Source organism: Bubalus bubalis, chromosome 18, assembly GCF_019923935.1.
Source record: "Bubalus bubalis isolate 160015118507 breed Murrah chromosome 18, NDDB_SH_1, whole genome shotgun sequence".
NCBI classification, from domain to species: domain Eukaryota; kingdom Metazoa; phylum Chordata; class Mammalia; order Artiodactyla; family Bovidae; genus Bubalus; species Bubalus bubalis.
Window position 1 is genome coordinate 33,820,049 of NC_059174.1, and position 20,833 is coordinate 33,840,881.

Consider the following 20,833-nt stretch of genomic DNA (forward strand, 5'->3'; position numbering starts at 1 on the left):
CCCGAGAGAGTGAATGCCCCATCCAGGGTTTGGCTCTGCTGACCTCACAGCGCTCCTCCCCAAGCCCAAGTGAGCTCTCTGGATTGGGACCAATTGCCTGGGGCAGGCCTGGTGTTTCTGGGCTGGGGGGCTGGGCACGGGGGTTGCAGCCCACCTGTGCCTGTTCAGCATCTCTTCAAGGACTCCCAGGTCTGCAGGCCTCAGACCCTGAGGTCACAGCCTCAGCCAGACCACAACAAGGCATCCATCCAGCCTGCCTCCTGGGACCTTTGAGCCAGTCCCCGTCCTTCTTTCGGTCTCAGGACCCACGCCCCACCAGCCTACCCTAAGTCAGACCAGAATATCAAATGTCCACTAGCACTCTCCCACCCATGCTGACCTTTGTCTCCTACCCAGAAGGATGATCAGATGTGACCTGGGCCAGTTACCTAATCTTGCCGAGGTTCAGGATCAGGTGAACTAATGTGTGTCAGAGACTAGCATCCCCACCAGTGGACCTCAGATGATGGATTCAGACCAGCCACGAGACCCATTCCCAAGTAGCCCTCCCATTGGGAAGTAAGTTCCTAATGGGAGGGGTAGGAACGCTCTGGCCACTGAGCTCAGAAAAGGTGGCAGGGGAGCCGGGGGCTGGGAGCAACGAGACCCTGGGTGCAGCCAGCCCAGGTCTGAGGCTGCTCCGAGGCCAAGCACCCGGCAGATCAGATGCCCTTCCTGGTGACTGGAGGGGCAGGAGGCCAGCAGAGCATCCCAGAAAGCCAACAATGGTCAAGAACCAGCTTTTCCTCGGCTGTGTGACTGCCAGGTCACAGCCAGTTCATGCAGAGCCACCGCGCCTTCCAACACGCTCTCCAGACAGCGAGCCACTGAGGCCAGGCTCCCATCTGCTTCGGAAGCTACAACCCTTCCCGTCCCTGCCCCAGGCCAGTGTGGAAGGACATGGGCCTCTGGTGATACTACCCCAAGCACCAGGAGAGAGCCTTGAAAGGACCCAGGGCCTGAGAAGTCAGGGAACAGCACATAGGTTGCCCCTCCTGGGAACTCACACCCCTTAGGAAAGGTCCTGATGCCAAGAAGCCCGGGGATCTTATTTAGTCCAGCAGTTCCCAAATGCATTTGGCCACAGGAAATTTTCACTCATGGGAGATAGATTAAGAGCACCCAGACAAGTGCTCTTCCATGGAGCACACTTTGAGAAATGCAGACCCATGTGGAAGGAAGGAGTGAGTCACCAAGTGACTGAATGAATGAGTGAATCATCACTGAATTAAGAAGTAGGTGAATGGAAGGAAGGAAGGAAGGAAAAAAGGGGGGAGGGAAGGAGGGAGGGGAGGGAAGGAGGGAAGAGAAAAGGCTAGATGAGAGTGCATAGGTGACTGGTCCATCTCAACCCCGTCAAAAACCTGTGCCTGATTCAACCTCTGGGTCTAAGTAGTTTTTGTGGGAGGTGATCCCAGGAAGCACAGTGAAGAAACCGGGAACTAAGCAAGGGAGGGAGCTGAATCAACAGAGATGAACTTATGAGCAGGTTGTTGCTGTGGACAACTGGGGTGGTCCCACGGGGGACCCTCTCAGAGACAGGGTAGAACACACCTCAGAACCATCCCACCCATGGCAGGATGCCGGGGTTTGCACCCACAAAGCCTTCTTGCTGGGCCGCAGCCCCGGCCAGCTCCAGGATGAGGAGTACCGACAGATGGCATAAAGCCCTGCTTTCTCTTTTGCTAACACAACTTCCTCCTGGGCTTCCTGATTGAGCCGTGGGGCGGGACAGAGGCAGGCCGGCCTAGGCGGCCACGGGACTCTGGTCTGCATCCAACCCCTCACAGCCGCCATGAGCTGGCCCCGGGCCCCGGGCCCCAAAGAGGACGCTCCTGAGACCCTCCTCGAAGACCTCATCAGTTTCTACCTGGAGGGGGCAGGAGAGGGCCGGCTCCGGGTCTGCAGGCAAGCCACTCTCACCAGCAGGGCCCAGCAGCTGCTGGACACAGGGCCCCCTCTTCAACTCTACCTGCCTGAGGAGGTGGCCCCTGACTCGGGGGCTCCCTGCTTTGCCCAGCATATCGACCACAAACTGGTGCGGGCACTGGAGTTCCTGGAATTGGTCTCTATCCACCTGCTCCTGTTTCCCTGGAGGAAGGAAATCAGGTCCCTGAAGGTAGGTGTCGCCACTACCCTGGGAGAGAGGGTCTTGGGGAGGGGCCAGGGCCCTGCCTTGGGGTTGGGGAGGAAACAATGCGTCTGTCATGCCCACTGACATTGGTCCCATTTTACAGCTGGGGAAACTGAGGGCTAGAGTTTAATACAACTGATCTGTAGTCTGAGTCACTTCAGTTGTGACCAACTTTCTTCCATCCTCCGGCCCTGAGCCCACCAGCCTTCTCTGTCCATGGGATTCTCCAGGCAAGGATACTGGAGTCGGTTCCCATTTCCTTCCGCAGGGGATCTTGCCAACCCAGGGATTGAACCTTGAGTCTCTGATGTCTCCTGCATTGGCAGGCAGGTTCCTTACCACTAGCGCCACCTAGAAACTGCTCTGTGGTCACCAGCTAATACACAGCCCAGACAGGACTCAGACTCAGACAGTGCCACTCCAAACCACCAGGCTCTCCTGCTTTTCTAAAGAACAGGCAACAAGGAGGCCACAGGAAACAAGGCAAAGACCTGGGCTGTGGAAAGCCACTGCAAAGCTTTCGTCGCTTCTGGCTCCAGGCCAGGGCACCGGCTGGCTCCTTCTTCTGCTGAGTGACTTGAGGCAAAAGTCCTGCCTCTGGGCCTCAGTGTGTCCTTCTGTAAAATGGGACCAGGGCGACATGCCTGTGGGCCAGGTTTCCTTACGGGCCCATGCCCTGGCCCTCCTGCTTCTCAGGAGCCTCCGTTCCAGTCTTTGGTCCTTCCCCTCACAGCCACTCTGCTCTTGCGTGTGCCACCCTAACGAGCACCCCTGTTTGTTCCAGACATACACGGGGAGCTTTGCCTACTGGGTGCGGCCTGTGCTTTCAGAACACACCCTGCACACCCTTTTGGGCCGGCTAGGCTATATGGCCACCTCCGAGGTCGAGTTTTCCCTGGTCCAGGCTATCAGCGAGGAGGACACCAAACAGATGGTGTTTGAGATCTTCCTGACAAGAGTCGCATGTGAGGCCGTTCTCAGGACCCCGGGCAGGCAGCTCCTCGGGCCAGGCAGAGAGAGAGTGGCGGGGCCCCACCATAGACCTGGCTCAGAGACGGGGCTGCAGGAGGCCCTGTGGGAGGCCCAGCCTGGCCTGGATCCCTCAGCAGGGGTGGGAGCCAAGAGCGCCCTGGCCGAACACCCTGATGCTCGCTGCTCTCTGCCTGTGGCCTTGAACCTGCCTGAGGTCTCAACAACCCCCCATGGACTCCTGACTGGCCCCCTGGTCCCCTTGGGCTCCCTGCACCATGCCAGCACATGCTCTGACAGTGAGGAGTTCCTGACCTGCTACAGCGACCTCACACTGCACCGGACACCCTTGCTCCCCTGGGACCAGCCCTGGAGCAGCCTGGAAGGGAAGCAACTCCAGGGCCCAGGCCCTGGGCCCAGCCCAGCGCCGGGGGAGGTGGCCGCCACATCGGGTAGCAGTGGTGAGCAGCCCTGGGTCCCCGACGGGGCTTCTGAGTGTAAAGGGGCCACCGTCCCCAGCCAGCTCCGGCAGAGGCCCAGGTCCTGTCTGTCAGAGAATTCCTTGGCCCCAAAGCCAGATGCTCTGCCAGATCCAGCTGCCCTTGGCATGGACACTGAGCCTCCAAGCACTTCCTCGGAGATGGAAGAGCTCTGTGAGCACTTCACCCACCTCCTCAGAACCTCAACTCCAGCGGGCTATCTGAGGGACACCCCTGGTCCCAGGGTTGAGGAGGAGGGACAATCAGAGCCTCTCGTGGGGCCAGAGCCAGCCAGCAAAGGCAGCAGCCCGGACGGTAAAGTTGCTCTGCTCTGGAGGTCTCCACAGGCCTCCACTTCATGTAAAAGAGCCCCCAGTGCTTACTACGTCCCCCTTAAGGGGCTGGAGGAGCCAGTTCCCACACGGAGATCCTACACGAGCCACAGCTGAGCATGTCACTCCGACTTGAAGAAATGATGGGTCTGGAACCACAGTGGGGACATCAGCCACGGGGACATGTCAGCCTGCTCATCCCAGCTGGCCTCAGGTACTAGCCCTGCCACCTACAGACTGTATGACTCTGGGCCACTCCCCACACCTCTCTGAGCCATGCTTCCCTGTCTGCAAAGTGGAGGTGATGTCAGATCTGCCTCACAGGTAGCTGAGACGGGTTAGGAGGTGTCTGCACACTGCCGACCTCAGAAGTGGGGGCGCTTCCTGTGCCCTTCACATCCCAGCTCAGCGTGTGACCTTGGGAGCACCATCACCCTTCATCTCTGACCAGCAGCCTCCCTTGGCATCCTTGAGGCACCTGTCACAGGGCAGATTATACGACAGCTGTGTAGACAAGCAGACATGTAAACCACCCTCCATCTGTTCAGGGTCGTCTGTCAGCCACCCTCTTCTCTCAGCTAACTTCTGGTTGACAGAGAGCAAGGCCATTGTTGGGAGCCCAGGATGAGCTCACAGGCCTGCTCTGCATCCAGGGTTGGGGACTCCATCACCCAGGCTGTGTGGAGTGGGGGTGCCCCTCCACCAGCCTTTCCTGCCCCCACATATGCATGCATACATGCACACAAGTGGGTGCATCCAGGCACATGTACACACATGTACACGGGCATTCCTCACAGTGGCCCAAGAGACAGTGGTCTCCCTCTCCAGCCGAGAGCCTCTCTATGGAGGGGCAGGTGGCACCTGCCCAGGACCTGCCCCTCGGCTTTGCTTCTGCCCAGTGGGGAGGACGACATAAGGTAATTTTAGACTTAGAAAAAAGTTGCAAACTAGCACAAAGAATTTCCTTCTCTCCCTCACCTGGCTCCCCCTGAAACTGTCATTGTACATAACCACAGTATGAGCCTCAAGAACAGGAAATTGATGTTGATACAATTATTATCAAACTATGTTGTTGTTTAGTCAGTAAGTCATGTCCAATTCTTTTGCGACTCCCTGGACTATAGACAGCCAGGCTCCTCTGTGCATGGAATTTTCTAGGCAAGAATACTGGAGTGAGTTGCCACTTCCTTCTCCAGGGGATCTTCTCAACTTAGATCCAGCCTGTACTGCTTGTGTCTCCTTCATTGGCAGGTGGATTCTTTACCACTGAGCCAAACTCTATTTAAATTACACCAGTTTTCCCATTAATATCCTTCTCTATTCCAGGATCCTCTCCAGGATCCCACATGACATTTGTGAGTTTTCATCCCCTCCAATCTATAATAGTTGCTCAGTCTTTTTCTTGTCTTTGATGATCTTATGCTTTTGATCAGAACTGCATACCATTCAGTTATTTTGTTGAATGTCCCTCAGTTTGTCTGGTGTGTTTGTGGCTGGAGTGAGGTTAGACATTTGGGCAGGGATACCACCATTTAAAAAAAGGATGTTGTGTCCTCCGTGCATCTTATCAAAGGATTATGATGTCCGTGGATCTTGTTACTGGAGATATTTACCTCCTCATCCCTGGAATAAACCACTAGGATCTCTGGTTCCTTGTATTAGAGAATGATGTTCAGAGACCAAGATCTAAGTGCCCGGTCTACACATTGTTACTGGGTGTCACTGCTTCTAAGCCCACTCACGGGACAGAGTTAAGAAGCACATGTATGTATACTAACCCACGCATATGCACACATAGCTATATTTCCATATCTGCTGCTGCTGTTAAGTCACTTCAGTCGTGTCCGACTCTGTGTGACCCCATAGACGGCAGCCACCAGGCTCCCCCATCCCTGGGATTCTCCAGGCAAGAACACTAGAGTGGGTTGCCATTTCCTTCTCCAATGCATGAAAGTGAAAAGTGGAAGTGAAGTCGCTCAGTCATGCCCGACTCTTAGTGACCCCATGGACTGCAGCCCACCAGGCTCCTCCATCCATGGGATTTTCCAGGCAAGGTACTGGAGTGGGATGCCATTGCCTTCTCCGATTTCCATATCTAGCTATATGTAATTTTAATCATGAGTTCACACTGAGACCTCTGATTCTAATCCAGTACCACAGGGTTTATTCTACCCTTCCTCTTATTTATAACATATCTTTCTCTAACAGTGAGAAACACAGCTCTCAGAATCTACAGATTATTTGTTTTAGTCTACTGAGTCTACTAAATTGATCCTAGTATAGTTTCAGAATTGCTAAATATATCCTTATGAGAAATACTTCTAATAACTGTATTTCAGCACTTACGTGAAATAACTTTTACCTTTACTCCTCTCGTGTCCAACCTAGATACAGTTTTCCAGGGTTACTTCAGCTAGTTCTTCCCAGCACCTTCAGTGTGGTCATCATGTGCTTGTGCTTGATCTGTGTTTTCCACCTTCCATTCCCGCTATGTCCTAGTCAGCTGTTTATTTGGGGCGGGGTGGTACGTGAGACATTACTAAGGTTCTCAAGTCAGAGTTACCCAAAATGGTTTATTCACTGAGTACATTCCCCTCTCATCCCAGCAACCCTGAACCCATTCAATTTTCCTTCTTCCAGGCTTTTCCCACTAATCTGCTTATTTTCTGGATTATCTTTCCTGTCCACCCTATACATCTGTGTATTTTCCTTAGGCTAGCATACTCTAGATACTCATTTGGACACTACTTTCTTCCCTGAGCAGTATGTCCTGGAAATCTGTGTCACATCTGTTCAGAGAGACCCTTCTCATTCTACTTCACAGCTGCATGCTGCTCCACTGTATGGATGTGCCATGCTTTATTTAACCACTCTCTTATATATGAGTCTTTCGGTTGTTTTCAATATTCTGCAGTTACAATGTTGCAGTAAATAACCTTGAGCATATATTTTTTCATGTCCTAGAAGTAGGGTTGCTGGATCACAATCAAGATGTAGATACATATGTAGTTTGTCGGGTGTTGTCAAAATTTCCCTCTAGAAGGGCTGTACAAACTTGCGCACTCACCAGTAAAGTATGAGAGTGCTTCCCCACAGCCTCAACAACACAACGGGTTGAGATGTGTATTTTTTTTTTTCTGCCAGTCTAGTAAGTATCTCGGTATTCTTTTAATCGCTGTCTTAGTCTGTTCAGGCTGCTATAAGAAAATACCAAAGGCCGAGGGCCTTAGAAACAACAGACATTTAAATCTCAGGGTTCTGGGAGGCTGGAAGCCCAAGATCATGGTGCCAGCATGGCTGGGCTCTGGTGAAGGTCCTCTTCCGGACTGCAGATTGCCTATGCCCCCCTGTTCCCTTGTATGGTGGAAGGGGCTTGGGACCTCTGTGGGGGTCTCTTACCAGAGCACTAATCCCAACTGAGAGGGGTCCACCTTCATGACCTAGTCATCCTGCTCCTAAAGTCCCTCTTCCTCACACCATCACCTTAGACATTAGGTTTTCAACATATGAATTTGGGGGAGACACGAATATTTAGACCATAGCATCCATATTTCTGTAATTGAGTGAATTTGAGTATTTTTCCTATCTTTCAGTGCCATTTTAATATCTTTTTTGTAAATTGTCTGTTTGGATAGTTTTCTCATTTTTCTATTGGAGTTTTGGTTCTTTGTCTATTTTTAAGAATTCTTCAAGAATATTACTCCTTTGTGATACATGTTTTGAATATCTTCTCCGATGTCGTCAGATGTCTTTTGACTGTTTTCTCATGGCTTTTGTCATATACATTTTTTAGCCAGATTTCTCAATCTTATTATTGCTGGATTTGGAATCATAGTTACAAAGTTCTCCTACCTTGAGGTTTCAAAGAATTCATTCTTATAGTATGTGCATGGTTTCATTTTTTTACATGTAGATCCCTAAACCACTTGGAGTTTATTCTTGGGTATGGTGTAACATATGAATCATCTTTTTACAAATGATGACTCAGTCATCTCAGCACCGTTTATTTAAAAATCCATCTTTACCCCCAATAATCACTGAGATGACACCTGTATCACGCACTTACATCTACTTCTGGGCTTCCTAGTCTATCCCACAGGTCTACTCATGTACCAGTACCACACTGTTTTAATTATAGACATTTTATAGTATGTTTCAACATCTGGATCCCCAAGGGTAAGATTTATTTAAAACTTAGCACTTGCCCATGCTCTGGGCCCCTTCCACACATCAGGCCAGTTATCCTCTCAACACTAGAAGTGAGCAATGCTCCCATTTAACAGATAAGATAAAGCAGCACTCACAAGAGATTCAGTGACACGTCAAGTTTTCATGGGAATTCCCGGAGGTCCACTCCTAGAAAACCTGAAGCTACGAGAAGTGGTCCCCAAAGCGTGCTTTCTGACCAGCAGCCTCATTATCACTTCGATAGTCATTAAATTCTCAGGCACATCCCAGATCCGCTGTATTAGAAACTCTGGGGGCAGGCCCTGCAGACCATGCCTTAACATGCCCATCAGAGGATTCAGACGGCCTACAGTTAGAGAACCAGGAGCTACAGCGTCTCAAAGGGCCCAGAACTGGGAGTCATCAGCAGCTGCAGGCACCCTAAAACAGTGCTTACCAACATGCGTTCCAAGGAACACTCACACCTGGAAGTTAATAACCCCCTAAATGAGGGGTTCTACTGTCAAATGAGTCTGAGAGTCCCTGACTGAAGCAAATTTCAGAAGGCATTTTTATTTCAAGACTTCCTGACTTTACCTAGGCTAACGTACTTTGTGCAGCTCAGAGAGTACCCAGGTGGTGAATCTCAAATTTGCTGGACTACAAAACCCTCTTTTCCCAGAGTACCTATTACTATGTCCCCAGACACATGTGTTCTGTGAACCTGTCTTGGAGAAGAAAAAGCCAAAAGATGCAGAAATTCAAGAGGACAGCATTAAGTGCTAATACCCATTCTGATCCCATAAGCTTGGCTTTCTCCTAGCTTCTGTTTAATGACAGCTTTGGCCAAGTTCACCATCTTATGGAAACTAGAGGAACAGAGTTTACCCCAGCCTCAGGGGGGTCACGGGGTTGGGGTTATTAAGAAAAAAAGGTTGTGTTCCATTGACCCTGGCCTTTGGTAAGTGAGTAATCCACTGCCAAAGCCCACTGGGTGCAATATAATTGTTGTTACATTCTCAACGGTGGAGGCCTGACATTTCCAAGAGCTTGTCAATTATTTTAATAACTGTTAACTCTTCAGGGTGCAGAGGCCAAGGGAACAAGTGTTACTCATTCCGCAGATAATATAAGCATTTGACGTGAGCTCCCCCACCTGGCTCCAGGAAAACAAGGGTGATGCAGATTCGATAGCACCCACGGGTAGATAGGTTTTGAAAACACCTCCTACCTGCTCTCAGAGCAATAAATACCTCAATCCTGCCTTCCCCAGGTGGGACGCTGGGAGTCTGCAGGAATCCCAGGAAGTGTCTCGACCATGCACTCCCCAGGCAGGGGGGCATTTCTCATCTAGGTGAGAGGTTCTGGTGGAAAGGAGGCAGGAATGGGAAAAACAAGCTGGGTGACATCATTTCCCAGAGTCCATGTTTAGCAAGGGGCTCCTGAGAGCTCCACTGTGGGAGCCCACTGGCCAGCGCTGAGGACATCACAGCACCAGGTGGTGAGGGTGGGGTGATGTGAAAGCAGAAGGGAGGGGAGGAGGGGCCCAGAGGCACCACGGAACTGAAACCAGACTGTGTGTCCAGCCTTCCCGCTTGCCTGTCCCGCACCTCTGAGGTCTCTAGCAAAGTCCTGTTAGAATGTTCCAGCTTATCTTAGTTGTGCAAAAGTCACCATCCACATCTGAATTTAGGTGTGAATGGTGGGGGAGACCGGGCAGTGTGCCTGATGCCAACACTAGACAGAACAGGAGCTCCAGAGCCATCTGGACAGTAAGGCCCCTGGAGGAAGAAAGCCTCAAACCAGGAAGTCAATCTGGGGACAGAAAGGCAGAAAGAGGCTGGGACCCGAGGGTCCTGAGCCACCACACCAGCCCTGGACCACCCACAGCTGCACTTCTACGTGAAGGAGATACATACTTCTATCTTTTTGGGTTTTTTTTAATCACATTTCCCCCCAGTACAGATTCTCAAATTGAGCTGTGGGGAAAACTGGACTATTTGTCTGCAAAGTCCCAAAGCTGGTCCCAGCATGTCCAGGTGCCTGGTAGCAGCGGTTGCACTTCCTGCTGGTCCATCACCGGCGTCTAGGCTGAGACGCATCCCCGCCTGTGCAACTGGCCCAGGACCAGTCCCTCCAGGAAGGGCCAGGAGCCAGAGTGCTGCCCTCCGGGCGCTGCCTCTGGGCCCAGCTGCCCTCCGGGCGCTGCCTCTGGGCCCGGCTACCCTCCGGGCGCTGCCTCTGGGCTGGGACCACCTGTCACCAACTTCCATCAGCGAGTTGCGTGCACCAGTGCCTCACTCACGCGGAGGCCAAGACGAGGCCTTCCAACCTTCAGGCACGCCGACCGCCACGCGGGAGAGGCCGAGGCCTGTTCCCCCAAGTTCATAATCAATCCGCACCCCTACGTCCGCACACGGCCTTCTGGAAGCTCTCTCCACCCACCTCTGAAGTTCAGGAGCTCCAGTGCTCCAAGAGCCTTTGCTTGCAAGACCCATCCTTCCCGTCCAGATTGTCCTCGGAGAGAATGTTCTTCCTGTCTCTTGCTGCTACTTGACTCAGGAGACAGCTGTGCCTTTGATGCACTGCTACAGCTGAACACAGCTAAGACAGTCTCTGAGCTAATAAAGATGGTTCACGCTCTGTGGCCCGCAGTATCCCTTTGGATGGAAAAACATTTCAAAAAGACTTAAGGCCACTGGTGTCTCTCTCCTGGGCCACAAACTCTGAGGAACTCCAAGGATAAAGCTCATCATGCAAGCCACTAAGGAGGGAGGGAGCCTCAGAAGCCAGGCTGGCAGCCCCTTGCCCCAGCATGGCACTGGGCACACCAGCCCGGGGGGCCACAAGCCACTGCCCTGACAGGTCATTAGCAGCTGCTCAAGCATGACCTCTGTCACCAAGGAGACCGAGCACCCTTCAGGAGGCAGTGCATACCTCTCCTAAATCGGGGAAGTCCTAATGAGGTGTTAAGTACCATATCAGCCTCGTGCTAGAGAACGGATGAACGCTGGGCTCAAGCCAAACGTGGCACAATTTTGTGAAAGTCAAACGCCAACTGCCCTCAAGGACGGCTCAAACCATGAGAAAGTGATGATGCCAGCTGCACACACAGTTGGCCCTGCCCACGCACGTCTGAGGGTCTCCAGCGGGCAGGGCGGGCTCTGGGCTGAGGCAGCCTGGGGCAAGGGGGGGGCCGGGAGTCCCCAGAAGTCTGAGTGGTGCTGCCCCCACTGTCACTGGCCGTGTGACCCCAGGGGGTCTCTTAGTCTGTCTGAGCTTCAGCTTCCTCCCTTGGGATGGAAGACCACTACCTCGCCTTCCTGGATGGCCTGAAGGGCTAGAGACCATGAGCCCAGCACAAGTCAGGTGGGACTTCCCTAGCTTAGAAGGACCCAGCGGTGGGAAACCACCAGGAGAAGCACCAGGGGAATGCAAGGCTGTGCCACCAGAGGGCATGGCAAACCCATTGGTCCCATTTACCCACGAGGCCCAGGATCCCAGGATGAAGACACTGGGAAAGGAGAGAAGGCCAGAAAGAAGACAACTGTGGGCAGATACAAAGCCCTCCTGAGAGTAGAGTTTTCCAAACTGTTCCTAATAGCTAGCTTGGCAGCAGCAGGCATTTCTCAGGCATGATCTTTCCTATCCTATGGACCAAGCTTCCGACTCTCCAGAGTTAGGATTCGGTGCCGGTTTTGTTCAAAGAGTTCTAACATTTTCTGCATGTTGTGGTCGGCCTCGATCACCTGGAAATGAAACACAGGGGTCACAGGGCTGCACCTGACCTCAACATCCTCCTCCCTTCACAGAAGGAGAGAGAGACAGAGGCAGGCAGGATGAGGCAGGGAAAGGCGCGGAAGCCCAAGATCACCAGCAGGAGAACAGGGAGGTCAGAACCAAGCCACAACCAGTTCTAGGTCAATCCACATTCTCAACTGTATTTTCACTTAAGAAACCAGGACAGTCGTCTGCGAATGCATTTTTTTCTCATCATTTTTTATCATCTACTTTTCTATAAAGAGGGGAAAAAATGAACTCTCTAGAAAACTCCAGTAGAGTAAGATCTCACTTTCCAGCAACCTCACTGCCTGGAAGAGCCGTGAGCGCAGTGTGTGAGCAGCCCAGACAGATGTCCCCAAGGCCAGGCACACTAGTTGGTGCACAGCCCCCCCTCAGTTCCCACGCTGCACACACACTCCTAACAGCTCACGGGACCCATCTGCCCGCCTGGAGAAACTCTGAGCAGGAGCAAATCAGAAAATGAGGGAGAGGGAAGCAGGGAAACACTGACTGGGCAGAAGCATCGAACAGTTAGAAACGGTGAGTGTCAGCAGGAGAAGGTGCGTAAGGGGAAAGCACAGGGGCCCAAAGGCATTAGCAGGCGGGGGCACACGTCCTACACACCTCAGCACCTCCTAAGGGCATCACTGTGTGACGGACCAGAACAGCAACTGACGTTCCTTCGGATGCCCTGGGTCACCATGAAAAGGTGCAATGAGGTTCTGGGCCAGCCACCCCCTGGGGGACGGACAGGTGCTTCAGGAAGACCACCATCCCAAGCGGTTAAGGCCAAAACCCAGGTCCAGGGGCTCCGGCCATTTGGAACGTTCCTCCAGGGACGATGCTGGATAAGTGAGATGCTACTGTGTCATGGGCTTGGTGACACGGGGACAGGCCACCTTCTCCCAGGTGTGTTCAGCTCACTGAGACTCAATCCAGAAAGGGAACTGAGAGACAGGGTCCCTTCCACCCTCCCTGCTTCCTTCTCTCAAATTCTCCAGCTCGGAGGGACTTGGTCCTTGCTTCCCCAGACTGCAGACTGGCCGGCATGCCCGCAGGTCATTCTTCCTTCTAGAGAATTTTTTGCCCCCTCAGGGGAACTTACCAGAACGGGGGCTGCCACGGGGAAAAGGCTCCCTTTGATGAGCCACTCCTCATACAGGTGGTGAATAGCATCCAGGTACTCCTGTGGGGGGTGGGGAACACAAGAGCTGTCAGGAGCAGGCAGGGGGCAAACCTGTCCCCTTGCGGGGCTCAGGGAGGTGAGGGAAGGTCAGTGAACACGGAGCACCGGCCTGGACAAAGGAGCCTGCGACAGCCAGCCTGATTCAGGTGGGCCAGCATGATCGCAGCCAAGCTCCCCGCCGGCCAGCCCCAACGGCACAACTCCGAAGTGTCCCTCCAGGGGCTTCCCTGGTGGTCTAGTGGTTAAGAATCTGCCTTGCAATGTGGGGGACACCAGTTCGATCCCTGGTCAGGGGAAGATCCCACATGCTGCAGGACAGCTAAGCCCGTGCACCACAGCTACTGAGCTCACGTGTTGCAACTACTGGAGCCCACATGCTGCAACTACTGAAATCCACGAGCCCTAGAACCCATGTTCCCAACAAGAGCAGCCACTGTAAGGAGAAGCCCACACACCACAACTCGAGAGCAGCCCCCACTCACTGCCACTAGAGAAAGCCTGCTCGCAGCCACACAAAGACCCAGAACAGCCAAAAATAAGTAATTAATTAAAAAAAAAAGAAGTTATTTAAAAAGAAAAAAATGGCCACCCTCCAGCATACTCGGCTCCACTGGGACTTCAGACACACCTTCCTACCTGGCTGGCCTCGTTTTCTGCCACTTCCCCGTCAACAGGGCCATCATGACTTTATGGGGAAGCCTCTGAACCCTCCCTCCATCCATCCCACCAAGAGGACTGCGGCGGCCCTCACTGGCCCAGGAGCCCTGCTCGGCTGCTCCCACCCCAACAGGCAACTCGTAACCTATGGATCCTCGAAGCCATCAGGACCAACTTCAGCTGGCAGACAAGGTGAGACCCAAGGGAAAAGAGGCCCAGCCCTGCCTCAAAGGCAACCACGGCAGGACTGAGTGGCACACTGAAAGCGAAAGTGAAAGCCGCTCAGTCGTGTCCGACTCTGTGTCACCATGTCTATGTCCATGGAATTCTCCAGGCCAGCATACTGGAGTGGGTAGCCTTTGCCTTCTCCAGGGGATCTTCCCAACCCAGGGATCAAACCAGTTCTCCCGCACTCTCCTGCAGGTGGATTCTTTACCAGCTGAGCCACAAGAGAAGCTCAAGAATACTGGAGTGGGTAGCCTAACTCTTCTCCAGTGGATCTTCCTGACCCAGGAACCGAATTGGGGTCTCCTTCACTGCAGGCGGATTCTTCACCAAATGAGCTATCAGGGAAGCCCACGCTGCTGCTGCTGCTGCTGCTAAGTCACTTCAGTCGTGTCCGACTCTGTGCGACCCCACAGACGGCAGCCCACCAGGCTCCCCCGTCCCTGGGATGGGTTGCAATTGCCTTCTCTGGAAGCCCACGCTGGTTGCCAGCAAACACCTCCTCCTCCCAGCCCTGAGGCTCTCAGGTAAAATGCACTGCTGCCTCTTTATCCACTCACGGGTTCTCTCTTGGCAGCAACAGACATGTCTACAGGCCTTGTCAAAACCATTAAGACAATGTTCTGGATAATGACTTGGAAGGACTCCAGCCTTGTCATTTCTTCCAAACATCTGGGTCACCACACAGAGCTGCCATGCCCTGGCCAGCACAGTCCAGCCCCATCACGTTACACCCTCCCTCTAGCACTCCTGTCTCCAGATTGCAAAGAAGCTGCTCAGACCAAGGCTTGGGACTTCATGGCTGGAATCTACCCTCCTGGTGCCCAGGCAGGTCTCTGGAGCTGCACTGACTGTCTAGACCCCAGTCTAACTCACCCTGAGCTCAGACTCCCATATCATCCCAGGAAATGCTTGCCCAGCCTGTCTGTTCACCTCCAGTGGCATTCACACAGGACATTCAGTTCAATATTAACTGAGCAACCCCTAGGTGCCAAGCTCTGGGACACATGCTAGGGACGCAGAAGGGGTAAGGTCTAATCTGAAAAGGTTCGTGGCAGCTTTGTAAGGGATGGGGAGCAAACACATAAACAGTTTCAGAGTATCTGTCCTAAGGGCTGTGACCATAATAAAGCACAGAGGCTGGGGAAGCATAACAAAGGGAAGGTCAGGGAAGGCTTCCTGCAGGAGGTGATACCTGAGCTGAACCTGGAAGGCAAAAGAAACTGCTATGCAAAGAAACATGTGTGTAACTCCATGGTAGGGGGCTTCCCTGGTGGCTCAGCTGGTAAACAATCTGCCTGCAATGCGGGAGACCTGGGTTTGATCCCTGGGTTGGGAAGATCCCCTGGAGAAGGGAACAGCTACCCACTCTAGTATTCTGGCCTGGAGAATTCCACGGACTGTATAGTCCATGGGGTTGTAAAGAGTCGGACACAACTGAGCCACTTTCACATGGTAGGCAGTAGGGAAAGTGTGTGTGTGTGTGTGTGTGTGTGTGTGTGTGTGTGTGTGTAACCACAACTAGTTCTTTACAGCCAGATCATGAAAATGCGGGGAGTGGAAGGGAATGAAGCCAATCACGCAGGATCGGGATGCCACGCTACAAATGAGGACTGTATCCTAGAGAGTGGCAAGGCACTGAGCGGGTGGGGTTAGGGAACCGCATGCGTGGTGTTCTGTATTAGACACCTCGCTGAGCAGCTGTACTGGGGCTGGATTTCTGGGGGATATGAATAGTGAGGGACCAGGCCAGGAGAGCGGTGCAAGCCGGTTGCGACAGCCTGACTAGAGTTGACGTGGCCCTGAACCAGTACCTGGAAGGGCAAGGCACTGGACAAATACCAGTGAGTTCCACCTCCTTGCCGGGCAGAGTGCCAAGCCCTGGAGATGCAGAAGTGAGCAGGCGGACACATCATAGTGAGGGTCTGGGGGTGAGAGGGCACAAAGGCATGCCATCTTCAGGAGGTGGACTGGACAAGCCCTGGGGACACCCGGGCAGGAACTGGAGAAGGGACAGCTCTGAGCGTGGCGGTGCCCACCACTGAGTCCCAGGCCACAAGAAGTGAAGCGGACTCGGACATGCACAGGGTCTCCGGCCTCAGAGGAAGTCAGAGTTCACCCTCCCACATGCTCAGTTCCTGTTTCTCTTCCTGCGAGGAGGGCACGATGACCTCGCAGAGGGTGTGGCCAGGCTGGGATGCAGCCCCTTTCCCAGGGTAGAGGGGCTCTCACCAGTGGGATGACCTTCTCCTCTTCCCTGCATCTCATCTTCAGCCTCTGGTAACAGGTCTCAGGAGTGGTCCGGAGATAAACTGAGATTTAAAATATATATATACATGTGGTTTTCACTGCTCCATTCAAAGCTTGGAAGTGAAAGTGAAGGGTGGGAGGAAGGAAGGCACAGGGGCAGGGCATGCAGAGAAGCATCTGCCCGCAGCTCTGAGCAGGGGACGCAGAGCAGCTGTGTGGCCAGACAGGCATCTGACCCTCGCGGCGACTTCCGTTGTCTTCCTGTGTCACAAGCCCCGCAGGGTCACTGTAAGGCTGAATGAAGTCCCGTGTGTAGACAAGAGCTTAGCACAGGGCCCGGCACCTGGCTGGTCTCAATAACTGTTCAGGTTCCGTCCCTCCTCTCTCTCTTGTGAACTAAGAAAAACCCATCACATCACAGAGGACCCAGGGGAAAGCAGTTTGAGAAACGTAGGCTTCTCCAGGAGGAACCAGAAGCCCGGTTCTGTGTGCCCTTGGGGAGAAGGCTGAGTTAACACAGGAAAGAATCACCTATAGAGAGGGCCCCACCCACCACCCCTGCTGGTTGGGGGCCCAGCCAAGCATATCCTCGGTGGGCCCAGGGGAGGGAGGCCGGGGAGGGGTCGTCTCACCTATCAAGTCGATGGACACGTCGATGTTCCTCACAATCCAGTCAAACCATTCCGACAGGACCACATAGTCCACTTCGGGCATTTTCCCACTGTAATGAGAGTTGCGAGGGTTTTATTCTCCTACGAGATAGCTCCTGGACTGTGTCACCCCCCCAAAACATCTGGGCATGGCTTCTGCTGAAAGGGCACTGCCAGGGGCACCAAAGCAGAGTGTGATCACAGGACACTGGGCGGGCAGTGACAACAGGGATCCTAAACACCTCCAACCTCCCGCTCCCCAGGACGGTTCGTGGTACCAGGTTGGCCAATAAGTTTGTTTCCGTAACACCTCGTGGAAAAACCCAAACAAGCTTTCTGGTCAACTCAATAAAATGCAGCAAGTGTCATGGCACTGCCTGAGGGGAGAAATTCAGGCTTTGAACTCTAAGCCAAGGAAGGGGCTATAAAGCCTGTCGCCAAAGCACAGGGACAGCGCCCAGGCTGGGAGGTGGAGTAGCAAACCCGTGTCACCTTTAGAAATGTATTTTACGGACATGATAGTGGATGCCCACTGTAGCATTCTTTGAAAGACAATGAAAAACTAAATCATGGTACATCTACGTAACAGAAAAACCATGCAGTCACTGAAAGACGATGCTATAAAATAATACTTTATGACACGGAAAACGCTCACAATCACGTGCTTATCATTCAGTGAAAACAGCAGGATATAAAACTGTTGTATATGGCTTGACCCAAGCATACTGTCAAGGGTATTCATCCACACATTCTGAAAGAAGGCTGGAAAGAAAACCACCAGAACGTTAACACAGCTTTTCTTTGAACAGTAGGACTATTGAAAACGTTTCTTTATCCCTTTCTGTGTTTTCTAAAACTTAACAGCATAGTAGCTCTCAAATCGCGACTTCACTTTCATTTTTACTTTCATACATTGGAGAAGGAAATGGCAACCCACTGCAGTGTTCTTGCCTGGAGAATCCCAGGGACGGGGGAGCCTGGCGGGCTGCCGTCTATGGGGTCGCGCAGAGTTGGACACGATTGAAGCGACTTAGCAGCAGCAGCAGCAGCTCTCAAATCAGGGAACAGAATGGGGGTAAGAATTACTACATATTTAATGTGATAACTGGAAAAGAAAGAAAGGAAGGGACTTCCCAGGTGGTCTAGTGGTTAAGGCTCTGTGCTTCCAATGCAGGGGGTGTGGGTTTGATCCCTGGTCAGGGAACTAAGTTCCCACATGCCACACTATTCAGCCAAAAAAATTAAAAAATCATAGTAATAATTAAAAAAATAAAATGCTATGCTAAGAAAGAATGCCTGAGAGAGAGACAGACCCAGCATCTCTCCTCTGCCCTGGTGGAAATGAGCATGGAAGAGGTGGAGGTAGGGGCAGCAGCTGGAGGAAACAGACCAAGAGAGGAATTCGGCCTTTCAACATCCTCCACCAGTCTTGAATATCATCTTGAATGGACCCAAACTGGAGATGACAAGGCCAGCTACAGGGGAGTAGCGGTGCCTGAGCTGTGTGTAGCTGGGGGAGCTTCTCACTGTGTGTAGCTGGGGGAGGTGGGAGAAGAGCCTGGAGAGAGGGTGGTCTGCAGCAGCCTGCCCCACTCCCCACCCGCTGCCCTGCTGCCAGGTGCTGAAAACTGCCTTCCACCTGGGGCAGGGGTAGGGTGGGCATGGAGAGAGGCGCTCTGGAGATGACAGGCTTGAGCAGCCCTGCCCAGGGGCCCAAGTGACAGAGCACAGCAGAGACTGGGAGGGGGGACTCCTCCTCTAGTGCTTGAGTCCAGCCGATGCCCTCAGGGTGAAAGAGCTGCGCCTGCCCAAGCAGCAGAAAAATGTGCACTGCCGGGGGTGGGGGGTGGGGTAATAGTGGGCTCCCCTGGTGGCTCAGATGGCAAAGAATCCACCTGCAAGGCGGGAGACCTGTGTTTGATCCCTGGGCTGGGAAGATCCCCTGGAGGAGGAGGTGGCAACCCACTCCAGTATTCCTGCCTGAAGAATCCCCATGGACAGAGGAGCCTGGCAGGCTACAGTCCACGGGGAGGCAAATTTGGACACAACTGAGTGACTAAGGACAGCACAGCACCGAGCAGACTAGTATGTGAGGACCCCCACTCTGAATGAGTGGGGGAGGCTTTGAAGGGGAGGGGGGAGGAGGAAGTCCTGGGACACTGCAGAGGGGACTAAAAGTCAGGTAGTAAAGGTACCAACTTTGTGATCACAGGCTCTCTTCCAAGACTGCCAGGCTGGTATGGTTGCCCATCCCCCAATTCTTTTTTCCTATCTCCTTGGGCTTCCCTGGTGGCTGAGAGGTTAAAGCGTCTGCCTGCAATGCAGGAGAACTGGGTTCGATCCCTGGGTCAGGAAGATCCCCTGGAAAAGGAAATGGCAACCCACTCCAGTATTCTTGCCTGGAGAAACCCATGGGCGGAGGAGCCGGATGGGCTACAGTCCACGGGGTCACAAAGAGTCAGACACGACTGAGCAACTTCACTTTTCACTTTAAAAGTAGCCCGGGATCTATTCAGGGTCCATCCCACAGGCCTGAGTGTTTACCTTCAGGGCAGACCAACTGGTCTCAGACATGCTCTCCCCTGGCCAAAGTGAGCTGATGGATGTAGGTCACAGGGGCCCAACCTGAGCAGTGAGACAGGAGGGTTTGCTGGGGTTTATGATAACCAGGCTTCCTCACTCTTAGAGGAAAGCACTGACAAGATACCCACCCTGTGGCCAGCAGATGAGAAGCCCGGTTCCGCAACAGCCATTTTGTCACCAAGAGGGAATCACATATTGACACAAACAAGATACAGAGTGCTGAAACAGAGAAAGAGCACTTTGCTGTTGTTGTTCAGTCACTAGGTTGTGCCTGAATCTTTGTGACCCCGTGAACTGCAGCACGCCAGGCTCCTCTGTCCTTTACTATCTCCTGGAGTTTGCTCAAATTCATGTCCACTGAGTCGGCGATACTATCTAACCATCTCATCCTCTGCTGCCCCCTTTTCCTTTTGCCTTCAGTCTTTCCCAGTGTCAGGGTCTTTTCCAATGAGTCAGCTCTTTGCAACAGGTGGCCAAAGTATTGGAGATTCAGCTTTAGCATCAGTGCTTCCATTTGAAACAGCATGAGGGCCACTGAATAAAACCGACCCCCAAGTCTAATGTTAAAACAGCCGGTAACAACCTCAATGTTCACGCTACTCTGAGCTGGGCTGCAGCTAGCTGCAGCTGAGAGTATTTGATATTCAAAACACCACACCCCTCTTCTTGACATGTTTTCCTTCTTGGGAGCAAAGCTGACTCCAAGCACATGAGGATTTGCAGAAAGGAAGCTGCTGATCAGCCCCACCCCCTCCACCAAACACACGGCCTGGGGGACAAAGCACAGACTGGCAACGCAAGGGTAGGGGCAGAGGGCAGCACAGAGGAAGGCTGCCCCACAGTCTCCACATCACTGACACTGGACAGTGGGTGTCAGACTGCCCGAGGACGTCACCGCTGTCTGCGAGGCTCTGTCAAATCCCACAGCTGGGAGGATCCCCTTAGCTGTGACCACCAAACTGAGTCATAATTCAGGACACACGTAGCACAGTGCTAACTAAAACCAAACCGATCGACACCACACAAGTGTCACGTGTGCAGCGAGGCACACGGAGATATGGGGATGGGGTTCATTCCTGAGGGGTCTCTGGGGCCTGAGAGCTGCTGCTCCAGGGGGTCTCAGGACACCTCCTGGGTTGCCCAGGAGAACCCAGGGCTGAGGGCAGACAGAGAAAGCAGGGCTTCCTTTCCGGAAACTCTCCTTGGAGGTCCTCTGTGCAGGTGGCTCCAGGGCAGCCTCCCTGAGGGCAGGATCCGGAAACCTCTTCCAAGACTGCCAGGAGCCATTTGCTGAAGGCTCCAGGACTTGGAGGCTTCCCTGGTGGCTCAGAGGTTAAAGCGTCTGCCTGCAACGCGGGAGACCTGGGTTTGATCCCTGG

The 20,833-nt window shown here is 53.1% G+C and overlaps 2 protein-coding genes across 8 annotated transcripts in view; one reads left to right on the plus strand and one right to left on the minus strand.

The window, feature by feature from the left end:
- Positions 1-1,743: 1,743 nt before the first annotated feature.
- On the plus strand, positions 1,744-5,032 carry LOC112580250 (spermatogenesis-associated protein 2-like protein). 2 transcript variants are annotated; one of them, XM_025268782.3, is made up of 2 exons: positions 1,744-2,158; positions 2,958-5,032. In XM_025268782.3, the coding sequence occupies exons 1-2, from the start codon at positions 1,835-1,837 to the stop codon at positions 4,068-4,070; spliced, it is 1,437 nt and encodes a 478-aa protein (XP_025124567.1). In that variant the 5' UTR covers positions 1,744-1,834; the 3' UTR covers positions 4,071-5,032. The 2 variants fall into 2 exon arrangements, with proteins under 2 accessions (XP_025124567.1, XP_025124568.1); XM_025268783.2 differs by having other exon boundaries at positions 2,036-2,158; positions 2,442-5,032.
- A 1,474-nt stretch (positions 5,033-6,506) lies between these two features.
- The window catches only part of TK2 (thymidine kinase 2), a 30,870-nt gene continuing 16,543 nt past the window's right edge, over positions 6,507-20,833 (minus strand). For 4 of the 6 annotated variants that reach the window (XM_044931994.2, XM_044931993.2, XM_006072106.4 and 1 more), the window contains 4 exons: positions 16,854-16,942; positions 16,204-16,283; positions 13,009-13,089; positions 6,507-11,869 (listed from right to left, as the gene is read on the minus strand). In XM_044931994.2, coding sequence (XP_044787929.1) covers positions 11,771-11,869; positions 13,009-13,089; positions 16,204-16,283; positions 16,854-16,942 — 349 coding nt within the window. In that variant the 3' untranslated portion in view covers positions 6,507-11,770. Of the gene's footprint in view, positions 11,870-12,527; positions 12,642-13,008; positions 13,090-16,203; positions 16,284-16,853; positions 16,943-20,833 lie in introns of those variants that run through there. The other 2 variants (XM_044931991.2, XM_044931992.2) reach the window with 2 other exon arrangements.

Bases quoted from the DNA above. Each gene is read 5' to 3' on its own strand.
- LOC112580250 (XM_025268782.3), top strand. From the start codon at position 1,835: ATGAGCTGGCCCCGGGCCCCGGGCCCCAAAGAGGACGCTCCTGAGACC. The intron at 2,159-2,957 runs GTAGGTGTCGCC...TGTTTGTTCCAG, and splicing joins AGGAAATCAGGTCCCTGAAG to ACATACACGGGGAGCTTTGC.